Source organism: Sorex araneus, chromosome X (genome assembly GCF_027595985.1).
Source record: "Sorex araneus isolate mSorAra2 chromosome X, mSorAra2.pri, whole genome shotgun sequence".
NCBI classification, from domain to species: Eukaryota; Metazoa; Chordata; class Mammalia; order Eulipotyphla; family Soricidae; genus Sorex; species Sorex araneus.
The window spans coordinates 193,169,374-193,183,219 of record NC_073313.1 but is presented as its reverse complement, the minus strand read 5'-3'; the positions used below and the strand labels follow the sequence as shown (position 1 = coordinate 193,183,219).

The following is a 13,846-nucleotide window of genomic DNA, read 5'->3' as shown; positions in this document are numbered from 1 at the left end:
TGTCTCTTTCTGACTCATTTCGCTTAGCATGATACTTTTCCAGGAATAGATTTATTCATCAGTGAGGCTCATCTGATCATGTGGAGAACAGCCATGAGGATAGTGGCAATTGAGTTCTGGAGGTTTTTGGCTGCCAGAACTGGCTTCGTTGGGGTATGAAGGGGCCTCACGAGCCCCCCTCCAGGTTGCCCCAGATGAAACAGCTTGGTGCGGGATCTGGAAGCATCTCTGGTGTATCTAAATGCAAACTTTAAATGTGCTTCCTAGCATTATGAAATGAAAGCTTTCTACTTTCACAGAAATTACAGATAAGAATCTGACAGGGTTTTAATATGAAAAAAATCTACAGCCTGTATAAATCACCCTGTTTATTAACTGACCAATACTGTTAGTATATCAAATTTTTTAATATGCCAAGCAACACCTGTTCATTTCACACAGCACAGATTATTAAGTATCATATGTACCATTATTATAAGGATACCACTAATAAAAGTTCTGCTAGTTGTCCAGAATATTCTGATTTTAGGTGTGTTAAAATGTTTAAAAATGCATCTTAGAATCAGAAATGTGCCATATCCAAAATGATCACTAAAGTGTTATCAAAAATAATGTTTAGCTTTAGGATTTAAGTAAACAAGTAATTTCTTAAACCATAAAATATGTTTTTCAAATTCAATTAATTTAGCCACTATAACCAAATAAATGATAAATGAAAATATTCTTATGAGCAGTTTGTTCCTTAGAGCCTGAGTCAGTTTTCTAAGTGACTAATTCATTTTTCTTCTAATGTATTTTCAAAGTGTTTTTGAAAGCACTTTTCAGAATTTTTCTTCAGATAGTTAAAATATAAAATTTTTAATTTAGGCTATATATTTAATGGTTAACATTGCTAAAGTGAAATGACATGAGTCGACCCATTTAAGGTTTTGGTTTTCTGTCCTAAGATTTAAAAATAAACTAGGCTGAGATATTCGTACAAATACTCATCTAAGATATGTATATAATCAAATTTCTCTACTATAAGCCACATTTCTATTAGCATAAATTTGCTTGGAATTAAAAATCTTACCTGTTTTACAATTTCTAAGAATTTTTTTTTTTTTACAACATAGAACATCTTTACATCGAAAGTCAGGTTTGGGTCTTTGTAACATAATATTAGAGTGTGCTTAGTTTCTTGTCTTCAGGCACTCTAGATTGAAAGCAGAGGACCAGAAAGGAGATGGCTAAATTCAGTAGAAACTATTTGAAGAAAAGAAGGGGTGAAGAGAAGGGAAGCTGAAGCATAGGGTTCCCTTAAGTAGAATGTCTGGAAAGGTGAAAAACCTCCTTGTTTATCATCTTAACTAGAGAGTGGGTGCACAGTTTCTGTAGGATTGAAGGCATGCATTATGGTTTGACAAAGAATTTAGATACTGACACTTTTCTCTGAAGGTATTTGCTTTTTAATCTCTACCTATTTCTCTTCTGTCTGTATATCACTGTACTGGTACAATGAAAACTTTTAATTCTCAAATGTTTTTAAACAGTAGCAGATATTGTTATAGTGTTCTTGAGGTTTATTATTAATGAAGTTTTGTAATTGCAAACCAATTTATAGAGTTTATTTCCCAGAATATTTAATTTTAAGGGTGTATTTGGTTTCTTTTTTGATGATTATAATAGCCTAATATTGAAAATAATTAAGAATGTTGTAAAATCACTGAATATCAGCTGATATCTTTCATTAATATTTTCAGTTCACTAGATAAAAATTGGATCCTATCACAACCGCTTCCCTAATTTTTTTGAGGGGGGTGTGAGGACCGCAACTGGGTGTGCTCAGGGCTTCCTACTGGCATTGAGCTCGGGCAGGGATCATTCCTGGTGCTTGGGGACCAGCCATGTGTGGTGCAAAAGATCAAACTGGGATTTGCACATGCAAAACAAGGCAAGCATCATTTCCACCCCCACCTCCCACCCCCACTTTAAATCTTGGTATTAGAAAATCAACCATCATAACCAGTTTCACCTCAATGACTACAGAATTCAAAGTTCTTTGTATGCTTTTGACCACACCCAGCAGTGTTCAGGGGAGATTTATGGCTCTGTGCACAGAAATAATCCCTGGGAGTGCTCTGAAGACCATATGCAGTGCTGGGAATCTAAACAGGATGACCTGTTTAGCTTCTCACTGGCTATACTTGTGTCTCTGGACCGAGGGTTAAGATTTTATTTTTAAAAGTCTAAAAACATTCAGATTTTCTTAAAAAACCTTGAAAGTTTTTAGAATTAGTAGCAAAGAATAGTCCAAACAAACAGACTTTGATCTTTGCCCTTCTGTTGAATCTTTATGAACCTTAATTATTAACTTATCTTTGGTGTCATTATTTGAACCTCGGGCCTCATATTACTGAGCTACAGCCTCAATCTTAAATAATCATTTCATTTGTAAGATGAGTATGCAAATTTTATAAGACCATGAAATTTTAATAGAGCAATTCAGTAAATGGTGGACATTGCGAACAGCTCAAGTGATTCACATGTTACCCATTCATATTCATTAGTGATGAATTTAATATACAGGTTTCGTAAAACTTGGGTGTAACCAAAGGCTAGAAGCAACAAAATAGGTTTTGTAGTGTACAGGAGTAGAAGAGGAGATGACTTTAGGATCTTGATGAAGGGAAGTGGTTTTCCTGGTGGCCTGTCTGTGTGGTGATGGAATGATGTACACATGAAGCCATCATTAACAGTATTATAAACCACAATATTGTAAAATTTAAAAAAAATTAATCTGCTACAAAGTGTAAAGCTATGTCAAATATAAAGTGGTTTCTTAATTGTTCAGTGATATTATATTACTTTTGTAGTTCAAATATCATTCTTTGTATTTTGACCAAGTTTGCCAGCAGAAAAAAATCATGGCATTACATGCTTTTGGTTACTTAGTACCACAGTAATGCTGAGAAATAACCACCTGCAAAACCTCAGTGGTGCACAGCAGTCAGTGTTAATTGGTTGTGCAAATGGAATCAGCTGGTGGTAAGTTAAGCCATACTGCCCATCTAGGCTGAGTTTGTTCATCAGTGTGGAGTCAACTGGCTTCAAGTGTCCCAGCCTCTAGCAATCTAGTCCGAACATGTCCTCATAATAATGGGCAAGTCACAGGATAAAAGCAGAAAGAATACAGATGCTCTCTCAGACTTCTATTTATTTCTTAGCTGCTAACTTTAGTTTTTTTTCTTTTTACTGGTGGAAAAGGATCATAGGAATGTACTTAGGATAAAGGAATTAGAAAATACAATCCACCATTTTTATGAGAGGAACTAAGGAATACAGATGACATGGAAATGACAGAAGAAAGGGTGCGAACTATTAATTATGTCAGTCTTAACCACAGTTCTATGTATATGCCTTTAAAAATTACGAAAACTCATTTCGGTTACTTTATGACTCATTGACTTTATTTCTTTTATTTAGGAATTTTAGTTCCTTCATATTTGAAAATATCACTGCTTTTTGAAACTTACCTATTTGTATAACTAATCAAAATACCAAATTTGGGGTCTTTGCACTTGTTTTTTTTTTTTTTAGTTTTTTTTCTTTTTATAAATTTAATACTAAAGAAAAATTATTATTTTTTCTATTCTATGATGTGGAAAATACACAAAATATTTAGGTTAGTCTGATGAGGATTAAGAGAAGCTATTTTTACATGTTTTTATATGTAAGATCATATTTAATAAAAAAGGTTGGCCATCTTTAGGGGAAAGCAGACATGTTCAACCAAATTGTTAATCTACTGGTATCTGTCCTTAGTCCTTTATATGCCTCGGGAGAGCATGAAAGCATCAGGCCCTCATCACTGGGCCTCAAGGAATGGCTCCAGGTCTTACAACCCCATGAATGTGGTTCCTAGTAATTAAAAAAAATCCATGTACCATTTACACATAGTTATTTATTTTCTGTTGTCAATTATTCATTTTATTCATGATATTTCTTGAAATTTTGTGTTTTTCAGAAATAGCAAGGCAAGCAGCACAAATAAAGCTTTTAAGAAAACTTCAGAAGCAGGAACAGGCTCGGGTTGCCAAAGAGGCTAAAAAACAACAAGGTGAGTAGCTTGAATGAGAACATAAATTTGAAAAGTAGATATTCAGAGATTCATAAGAAAATTTTGTTCCTTTACTGATGATAATCTGTGCTTTGATTTTTTATTTTTTCTCTTAGCAATAATGGCTGCTGAGGAGAAACGAAAGCAAAAAGAACAGCTAAAAATTATGAAGCAGCAGGTAGGTTTGTGCATTGGAATTGATTTTTAAAACCCAGGCAGGGTTTTAAAGGCTGATTTTGAGGCTCTCTTCATATATTATACTTTCAAAAATATTATCATTTTATTTTGATGTCTTGAAATTACTGCATTTCACATTAATGTTATATGTCTAATTTAGAAAGTTGTCAATTTTCCATTAGTTGAGATTTGCCTCATTTTTAATCCAAGTCTTTAAATTTTTGTTAGTTTCTGTTTATGTTTTGGGGTCATAACTGGCATTCTCAGGGATTACTCCTAGCTCTGCACTCTGGAGTTACTCCTGGTAGTCCTCAGGGGACCATATGGGGTGCAGGAGTCAAACCCTAATTGGCCACATGCAAAGCAAGCACCCTTCCCTCTTTGCTATCTCTCTGGCCTCTGTCTTCTAAATTTTTTAAAGAAATCATTATCTAAATTTGTGTCAGTACTTTTTTTTTTCTTTTTGGGTCACACCTGGCGATGCACAGGGATTACTCCTGGCTCTGCACTCAGGAACCACCCCTGGCAGTGCTCAGGGGACCATATGGGATGCTGGGAATCGAACCCGGTCGGCTGAGTGCAAAGCAAACGCCCTACCTGCTGTGCTATTGCTCCAGCCCCGTGTCAGTACTTTTAATATACTAACAGACTTTGATTATGTTGCATCTTGAACAGAATTTTAATTTTTTAATTAACAAATTTTAGTGTTTTAAGCTAACTTCTCAGTAAGTGAAGGACATTACATAACATTCAAATTTTTATAGTAAAAGTTTTAGAACATGTAAGGCAGATAATTAATTGTAAAATACCAGAGATAATGTAATTCAGGTTTTATCAAATAGGTTTTGTCAAATAGCAAATTCACTGTATAACTGCCATCCAGTTGTTCATTGATTTGCTCGGGAGGGCGCCAGTAATGTCTCCATTTGTCCCTGTCTCGTTCAGGGTCAGGCCCATTAGTGTACTGTATTTGGCATATCAGATACGCCACCAATAACTTACCCGGCTCTGCCGTGCGAGATTCTGCATCGCTCTCTTCCAGGAGCTTTGTTTTAGGCATACCTGGGTTCCTCTGTTGGTTCCTTCGTGGGTGAGGCTCATCTGAATGTGTGGAGAGGGATCTTGAGCATGGCTATGGCTGGGTTCTGGAGGTTTTCAGCTGCTGGGACTCTGCTTGGGGCAGGCTGGGAGACTCAACCTCCCCCCCTCCTAGGGGGCCCCGGTGAAGACAGCCTGGCGCCGGGGCAAAGTATCAAATGTAATTCAGGTTTTATCAAATAAGATTTTCTCCATTTAGTTTTGAATTTCTTTAGAATTATGACAAATAAATATTTTTAAATTGCTACGGCTGGGGCTGGAGCAGTAGTACAGTGGGTGGTTTGCTTTGTCTATGGCTGATCCAGATTCAATCCCTAACACCCTCTGTGGTTCCCCAAGTCCCATCAGGAGTGATCCCTGAACTCTGGCTAGTATGGCCTTCCCCCACCTTTCTTTAAAAAAATGAAGGAAGCATTATTTCAGTAGATCCAGGGCTTGGTTTTTATATGTAGATTAACGTTTCCTATGTAGCCTATAGCACTGTCATCCCGTTGTTCATTGATTTGCTCGAGCGGGCACCAGTAACGTCTCCATTGTGTGACTTGTTACTGTTTTTGGCATATCGAATACGCCATGGGGAGCTTGCCAGGCTCTGCCATGCAGTCTGGATACTCTCAGTAGCTTGCTGGGCTCTTTAAGAAGGGCGGAGGAATCGAACCCAGGTCAGCTGTGTGCAAGGCAAACGCCCTACCCGCTGTGCTATCCATAAGGACTGGATAACATATGTCTATATATGTTTATCTACACACATATATATATAAAATCCATAAGGACTGGATAGCACATATCTATCTATATATAAAATACAAATATTTAAATTCAGCATTGTGATCCTATGTTCTTGAAGTGGCTACAAACTAAATCTCTGCTATGTTACTCATCAAAGAATTGGATTACAGTATTCCCACAACATCAAACCATAATCTAGTCTTAAATATTCATCAAGATACTTATCTGAGACTTACCTCAAAATACCCCTTCACTTTTCTTTATGTTCCACAAGGTGTAGCATGCATCTATTAAAATATTCAGGTACATGGTATCTGTTTTATTCACTTGGGTGTTTTATTGTTTTATTTTTTTATTCACAAGTGTTGCTCAGCAGGTTTGGGTCACAGTCTGGGCAGCTCAGTGCTAACACTCTGGGGTGTGGTAGGTGGTGCTGCCTATACTTGACAGTGCTCAGTGTGGGGGGGTTCATGTTGATTTTAGTAAAAAGATACACTTGGGTTGTTTCCAGATTTGGACTGTTGTGAATAGAACTGCAATGAACATAGAAATGCAGATGATATTTCTGCTTGTGTGCTTTTGGGCCCCCAGGGCATATTCTCAGAATCGGCATTGCTGGGTCAAATGAGAGCTCAATTTCTAGTTTTTTGAGGAATGTCCACATTGTTTTCCTAAAATGCTTGATCAGTCGGCATTCTCACCCACAAAGAAACAAAGAAGGAGAGCCCCTCTCTCCACACATCTGCACCAGCACTGGTTGTTCTTGTTCTTTTTGATGTGTCTGTGGTATGAGATGGTTTCTTGTTGATATTTTGACTTGTTTCTCCCTGATGATTAGTAATACAGAGAATATTTTTTAATGAGCCTTTTGTCCATCTTTTTTCTTTTTTTTTCTTTTCCTTTCTTTTCTTTTCTTTTTTCTTTTCTTTTCTTTCCTTTTGGGGGAGGGTCACACCCAGTGATACACAGGGGTTACTCCTGGCTCTACACTCAGGAATTACTCCTGGTGGTTCTGGGGAACCATATGGGATGCTGGGAATCGAACCCGGGTTAACCACGTGCAAGGCAAATGCCCTACCCACTGTGCTATCACTTCAGTCCCTGAATTTCTTTTTTGAGGAAGCTCCTGTTCATTTCTTCTCCCCATTTTTTGACAGTTGGATTTTTTTTCTTGTAAAGTTCTACCAGTGCTTATATATCTTGGATATTAATCCCTTATCAGATGGGTAGCACTGTAGCACTGTCGTCCCGTTGTTCATCGATTTGCTCAAGCAGGCAACAGTAACTGTTGCTGTTATTGTCTTTGGCATATCAAATACCCCATGAATAGCTTGCCAGGCTCTGCCGTGCAGGCGGGAGACTCTCGGTAGCTTGATGAGCTCTCCAAGAGGGACGGACGAATCAAACCTGGGTCGGCCTTATACATGGCAAACTCCCTACCCGCTGTGGTATCGCTCCAGTCTATCAGATGGGTATTGGGTGAATAATGTTTTCCACTCCATGGGCTGTCTTTGTGTCTGGGTGACCTTTTTTTTTTTTTTGAGGTGCAGAAGCTTCTTAGTTTAATGTAGTCCCATTTGTTTATCTTTGCTTCCACTTGCTTGATTGGTTATTGGTGTTTCATCTTTGAAGATGCCTTTAGCTTCAGTGTCATGGAGGGTTCACAATAGCCAGAATCTGGAAACAACCTGAATGCTCAAAACAGAGGACTGTATAAAGAAACTATGGCACATCTACACAATGGAATACTGTGCAGCTGTTACGAAAAATAAGTTATGAAATTTGCTTATAAATGGGTGGACATGGACGGGTATCATGCTGAGTAAAATGAGTAAGGAGGAAAGGGACAGATACAGAATGACTGCACTTAATTTTGTGTGTGAGGGAAATATAAAAAAAAAACCACATAGTATGAGACTAATATCCAAGACCAGGAAAAACAGGAAGAGGACTGGTCAATGGTTGGAAACTTGCCGTAAGGTTTGGATGGAGGGGCAAGGGGAGCAAAGGGCAGTTAGGGTAGAGAAGGCATCAGTATGAAAATACTAAGTAAAGTAATCACTCTGTACAAGAACTGAATGTTGGAAATAGGTAAAGGGATATACATGATAAACTTTCAGTATCTGTCTTGACAAAACATAATGCCCAAAAGAAGAAATTTACACTGGAGAAGGAATGGGTATTGGAACATTTTATAGCTGAACCCAATCATGTAAAACTTTCTAACTGTGTATCTCACTGTAATGCAATTTTAAAAATTCTTTTAAAAATATAAAAAGAGGGGACTGGAGCAATAGCACATCGGGTAGAGTGTTTGCCTTGCATGCAGCCGACCTGGGTTCGATTCCCAGCATCCCATATGGTTCCCCGAGCACCACCAGACCTAATTCCTGAGTGCAGAGCCAGGAATGGCCCCTGTGCATCGACGTGTGTGACCCAAAATTTTTTTTTAAATAGGAAAAGAAAGATTTACTCACTAGGAACTTTAGTTTTCTGTTAAGCAAAAAGATGATTTTAGTTTATAGGGTTTTATTATATATAATTATTTAAGCATTTAAAACAAAACTGTAGGCTTTAAGTATATCTCAATCTAAAATTTCATGCCTGTCGATCACTGCATAAGAGAACAATGACTTTTGCTGGCTTGAAAACAGATTACTTTAACTTTCTTACCTTATGATTGACAAAAGCAGAAAATTAAGTAAAAGTTCCATGATTTCCGTGTTCTAATCTAAATACTTCAAATTCTTATCAGATACCTCCTCCTTTAAGAACTGGTAATGGCCTATAAGCTGGTAATGGTTTACTCTTGTCTTATAAACCAGTGTTACTTCCATGATTTTTTTTTAATTTAAGAGTCAGAAATTAAACAAAAGGGCTTTTCTTTCTGGCAAGCTATAATTAATAATTAAAGAGTGCTATCACAAACATCAAACTTATCAAATATGCTCAATCTTCTTAAAATTAAAAAGTAATTTGGGAGGAGGGAGTAGAAAGAAAAGTATAATAATAATTAAAAACTTTAATAATTCTATCCTCTGCCTGGCACAGCAGAGCCTGGCAAGCTACCCGTGGCGTATTCAATATGCCAAAAACAGTAACAACATGTCTCAAAATGGAGACGTTACTGGTGCCCACTCGAGCAAATCAATGAGCAACGGGATGACAGTAACAGTGGATAATCCTATTGTAGACCCCTCCTATAAGGAATCAATGTCAAAATACAGAGGAGAAATAAACTGGGGCAGGGAGTTAGTTAAGTCTCTAGGGCTCCTGTGTCAGGCACCAGACCTGGTTAGATTCAATTCTGGTACCATACGGCTGCTGAGTCTTGACAGCTGCAGGCCAGGTCCCAGGTGCCACATAGTGTGGCCCTGGAAGCCCAAAACACTGCCAGGGTGTGTGTTAGCTTGACCCTGCAGAGCCAAGCAGCATTACATCTCAGGCCTTAGTATAGAACTGGTGACTACCAGCTTGGTCCCAGTGGAACCTTTGGACCTCCTAAGCACCTCACTTGGGAGCACCCGCACACAGTCTTCTTTCCCCACCCCACCTCCTATGAAAGAAGAAGCAAGCTTAGAAACAACTCAAAGACACAGTTAGCATGTGGAAATTATCGGGTATTGGTAATAAGCAACAGTTATTAGGTTGATTTTAGAAGTCCTAGACTAGCAGTCTGATTTGGGACAGTTAGAGTGAACATGCTCACATCGTTGGGATGTTCCTCCCTACATGCTTATTACAAATGAGATAGGTTTTTAAAGCAAAGTGTGATTTTCTCATCAGGATTCAGTGATCACTGAATTATAAAACAGTAATAAGTACAACGAATTTACTCAGTCATGTCATATAAATCATTCTTTAGATTTTAATTACCTTATAATAGTTGAAAATAACATCATTGTCATGTTATTCACTGTGTCAAATAAAAAGTACAATATAGAAGTGGATTTTTATAGTCTATTACTATTGTGTGGTACTATATATCCTATAAGAAGTTTTTACTGAAGTATAATTATTATGTTTCAGGCATACTATGTAAGGATCAATATTTGTTTATTTTGAAAACTAACTGCCTCTTATTGTCTAGTTCTCCTTCTTGGAGAACCTGGCAAGCTACCAAGAGTATTCCGCCCGCACAGCAGAGCCTGGCAAGCTCCCCCTGACATATTCAATATGCCAAAAGCAGTAACAATGCTGGGTCTCATTCCCCTGACCCTGAAAGAGCCTTCAGTGTGGCACCATTGGGAAGGACGAGTAAAGAGAGGCTGCTAAAATCTCAGGGCTAGGACGCATAGAGACATTACTGGTGCCCACTTGAGCAAATCGATGAACAGTGGGATGACAGTGATACAGTGATCACTACAGTGAATCTAGTTAGTGTACATCTCAAATAATTACAAAAAGGGTTTTTTTTTGTGATGAAGACTTCAAACATGTACAGTGCCCTCTCGAGCAAATCGATGAACAATGTGATGACAGTGCTACAGAGAGTGCTATTATTAACTATAGTCACCCTGTTGTAATTATATTCTCCTGATTTACTTATTTCGCTATTCTTAATGCTATTATTTTTCTGCAACATTTTTCTGTATTTATTTTGAGTATTTATAATAATATTTATAAAGACCTGAATAAATTAACTTAATCAGTTTGGTTTGCCTAATTTATATATACATAACATTTTTATTCTATAAATTGCTTTGAGAAATTTTTAAGATCTTAACTAATTTAAGACATGAATACATATGTGACATTAAACTAAATTAAAATGTTTTATATTTAGTATGGGAGATCTTTGGTAATTCTGAACTAATGTGTGAAATTACTTGAATCTACTTAAATATTTTTTTAATGCTTTATTTCATTATCCTAAATTACCCTAATTTTCCCCACAGGAAAAAATAAAGAGAATACAACAAATCAGAATGGAAAAAGAACTTCGAGCTCAACAAATTTTAGAGGTAGAATGCTTAAATTTGATAAATTGAAGTAATGTAGCTATATATTTTAAAGTCTAAAAATAAAATATTATCCCATGTTCTCTCACTCAAAATATAATTTGTCAGAAATTCTCTTTAAACACAGGCATAGAATAAGCACTTATCTGAACATTTTATTTAACAAGCTCATTTAATTCTAACAGTAAAAATTCAGGAAATAATGTGAAAGGTAAAGGGAAAAAAATGAGAATTCTTAGAAGATATAAAGATACATATATAGCATATATAAAGTGAACATACATATGTACACATGTATTTGTTATCAAGTTCATGTTATAAAACTTGCATTCATCACTTTTGTAAAGAATCTGCACTTGGGCCTAAGAAATAGTACAGCAGGTAAGGCACGGCTTTGCATGTGCCCCATCTGGGTTCAATGTGATCCCTGAGCACAGAGCCACGAGTAACCTTTAAACACCAACAGGTGTGGCCCAAAGAGAGAGAGAGACAGAGAGAGAGAGAGACAAGAGAAGAGAGAAAGAATCTATAGTTAGTTATCTACTTAAACTTAGAAATAAGACCTTGTAAAAACTAAACAATATGTTTGGTTTTTTGGTTTTCTCTGTACTCCTCTTCCCAGAAAACTGATAAAGTAAAGCTAAAGGACATAAACTGGCAGCAGTAAAAGCAAGATAAAGTAAGCAGTAAGAGACAGCAAGATAGAATATACAGAAAACTCCCAGCCAGAGTGTGACAGGAATCAAAAGTCTACCAATAGTCTATAATCTTTTAGTTCAATAACTAGCAATTTTAAACAGCCTTGGTAGCCAAAAGATATTACCATATTGAATGGTATAATATAATAACTTATGTTCAGCATAAAGTCATGAAAAAAATCCAAATTATGTTTAGTATACAGTATATGTCTCAAAATTTTTTCCATTCAAGACAGTAAAAATAAACTTGGGATGTTTAAAATAATTACAACTTCACAGTTTTTCAGGAAATTCTTGCCGTATACTTCAAATTGCCTGTCAAGACTTGTAGTAGTTGAGATTTTCTGCTACAGGTTTTTTCATTCTCTTCAAGTAATTTTGTAAAAACCTTAAATATTCCTATCGTAGATTGCCTCTATCAGGTAACTGTGAATTTGCTAGATAATGATTTTGAGACTACAACATTCAAATTTGACAAAATATTGACATCCAAATTGTGTTTCATAAAAGATGTAAATTTTCTCTTTCAAAATCAAATCCCAGATTTAATCACAATATTCAGAAAAGGAAAAAGTTTTGCTTTATTTCTTTAAATTATCTGAGTAATGAATTTCTTTGGTTCAAATTCTTTAAGCATTAAAAAACCCCAAATATTAGTGGATATGCATACTTTTAATGTTACTGCTTTGTTCTAAATCTGTCCTGTTTTCTATAACTATTTTAGTCATGTTTTAATTTTAAAAGTCATGGGGGAGTAACAATGACTGACATAAAATCTTTTTGAGTCTATGATTAAGGCAAAATAACAAACTTAATTATTTCAGGCTTTCAACAGAGTTTAAAGACAAGAGCTGACATTCTTTCTTATATCTTAATGTTACTCTATAAATTTAAAATGAAATTAGTATATTAAGTACAACATTAAATGGTGAAAATCTGTAATTGTCTGTTTCATACTGTTTTGTACCTTGTGAGGCGCGTAGTTCCATTTCAAGTCTGAGATTATTTTCAAGTTTTAGTGGTGCTGTTGCATGACTTTGAGACCTGTTTTGCATGCACAGGCTAAAAAGAAAAAGAAGGAAGAAGCGGCAAATGCCAAATTATTGGAGGCCGAGAAACGAATAAAGGTTAGTTTAGATGAGAAAAACAGAGTTTTTATTTCCAAAAATAAAAACCATATGATGTTATACCAATATTAGTAATATAAAAAATAACTACGCAAAAATATCATCTAAAAAGTTATTTAGCACAGATAAAATTGTATAATGTGTGCTTTTGTTTTATGTATATTATGTAATTTTTATTTTATTGTTCGGATTTTATGTGATTTTTTAGTTCCTTAGCAGGCTTCATGTCAGAAATACAAATTATTGCATGATAACTTTGTGTACAAAGTTGAACAATAATCTATCTGAAGCTATTTTGTGTCATTTATATGTTTGCACTTTAAATTGTGTTCCAAATATGATTCTGCAATTAGATTCTAGCTTTCTCTTTGTTAATGGTCAGGCTCTGCTTTAGCTCTTAAAACATGACAAGTCTATAAAAACGAAAATCTATGTTAATCAATTTTTATTTACCAGTGATAAACTTAGCAGTTGTTAATTACTGTAATGAATATGTTTAGGGATGTTTTGTTTTGAGTTTTTAAACAGGTATTGTCAGGGATTTGGGCCCCCATACACACATTTCACCCCTTCCTCCTACCCTTTTCTCATAACTACCTAGAGAGACAGCTCAGTAATCTGTCAGTTTAGAAATCATGACTGTCTCATAGCCAAGGAAATATTTGTTACGTTTTCAACACAGACTCTTGTACTTTGCCCTCTCTATTTCTTCCTTTCTTTATGTTTTCATTAATACTATTTTCATTCATACTTTAACATTCTAAAATATTTGTTTTGGTGGCGTTCAAAGAATTGTTTGTATTCCACTTCTTTGAGATGATTCACTGGATTTTAAGTGTGTATGAAACCTCAAATTGTTCTCATATTCTTTTGTTTCAGTGTCAGTCATTGCATTTTAAAGTGAAATCAATGCACTGAAGAAAGATCCTTGCTACTATCATCTAGTTGTTACATATT

General features: G+C 35.8%; 1 protein-coding gene across 19 annotated transcripts in view; it reads left to right on the top strand.

The window, feature by feature from the left end:
• BAZ2B (bromodomain adjacent to zinc finger domain 2B) overlaps positions 1-13,846 on the top strand; it is a 356,824-nt gene that overhangs the window by 300,489 nt on the left and 42,489 nt on the right. For 17 of the 19 annotated variants that reach the window (XM_055120597.1, XM_055120596.1, XM_055120595.1 and 14 more), the window contains 4 exons: positions 4,007-4,099; positions 4,216-4,277; positions 11,002-11,067; positions 12,824-12,889. In XM_055120597.1, the coding sequence (XP_054976572.1) occupies positions 4,007-4,099; positions 4,216-4,277; positions 11,002-11,067; positions 12,824-12,889 (287 nt within the window). The remainder of the gene's footprint in view (positions 1-4,006; positions 4,100-4,215; positions 4,278-11,001; positions 11,068-12,823; positions 12,890-13,846) is intronic. The other 2 variants (XM_055120590.1, XM_055120589.1) reach the window with 1 other exon arrangement.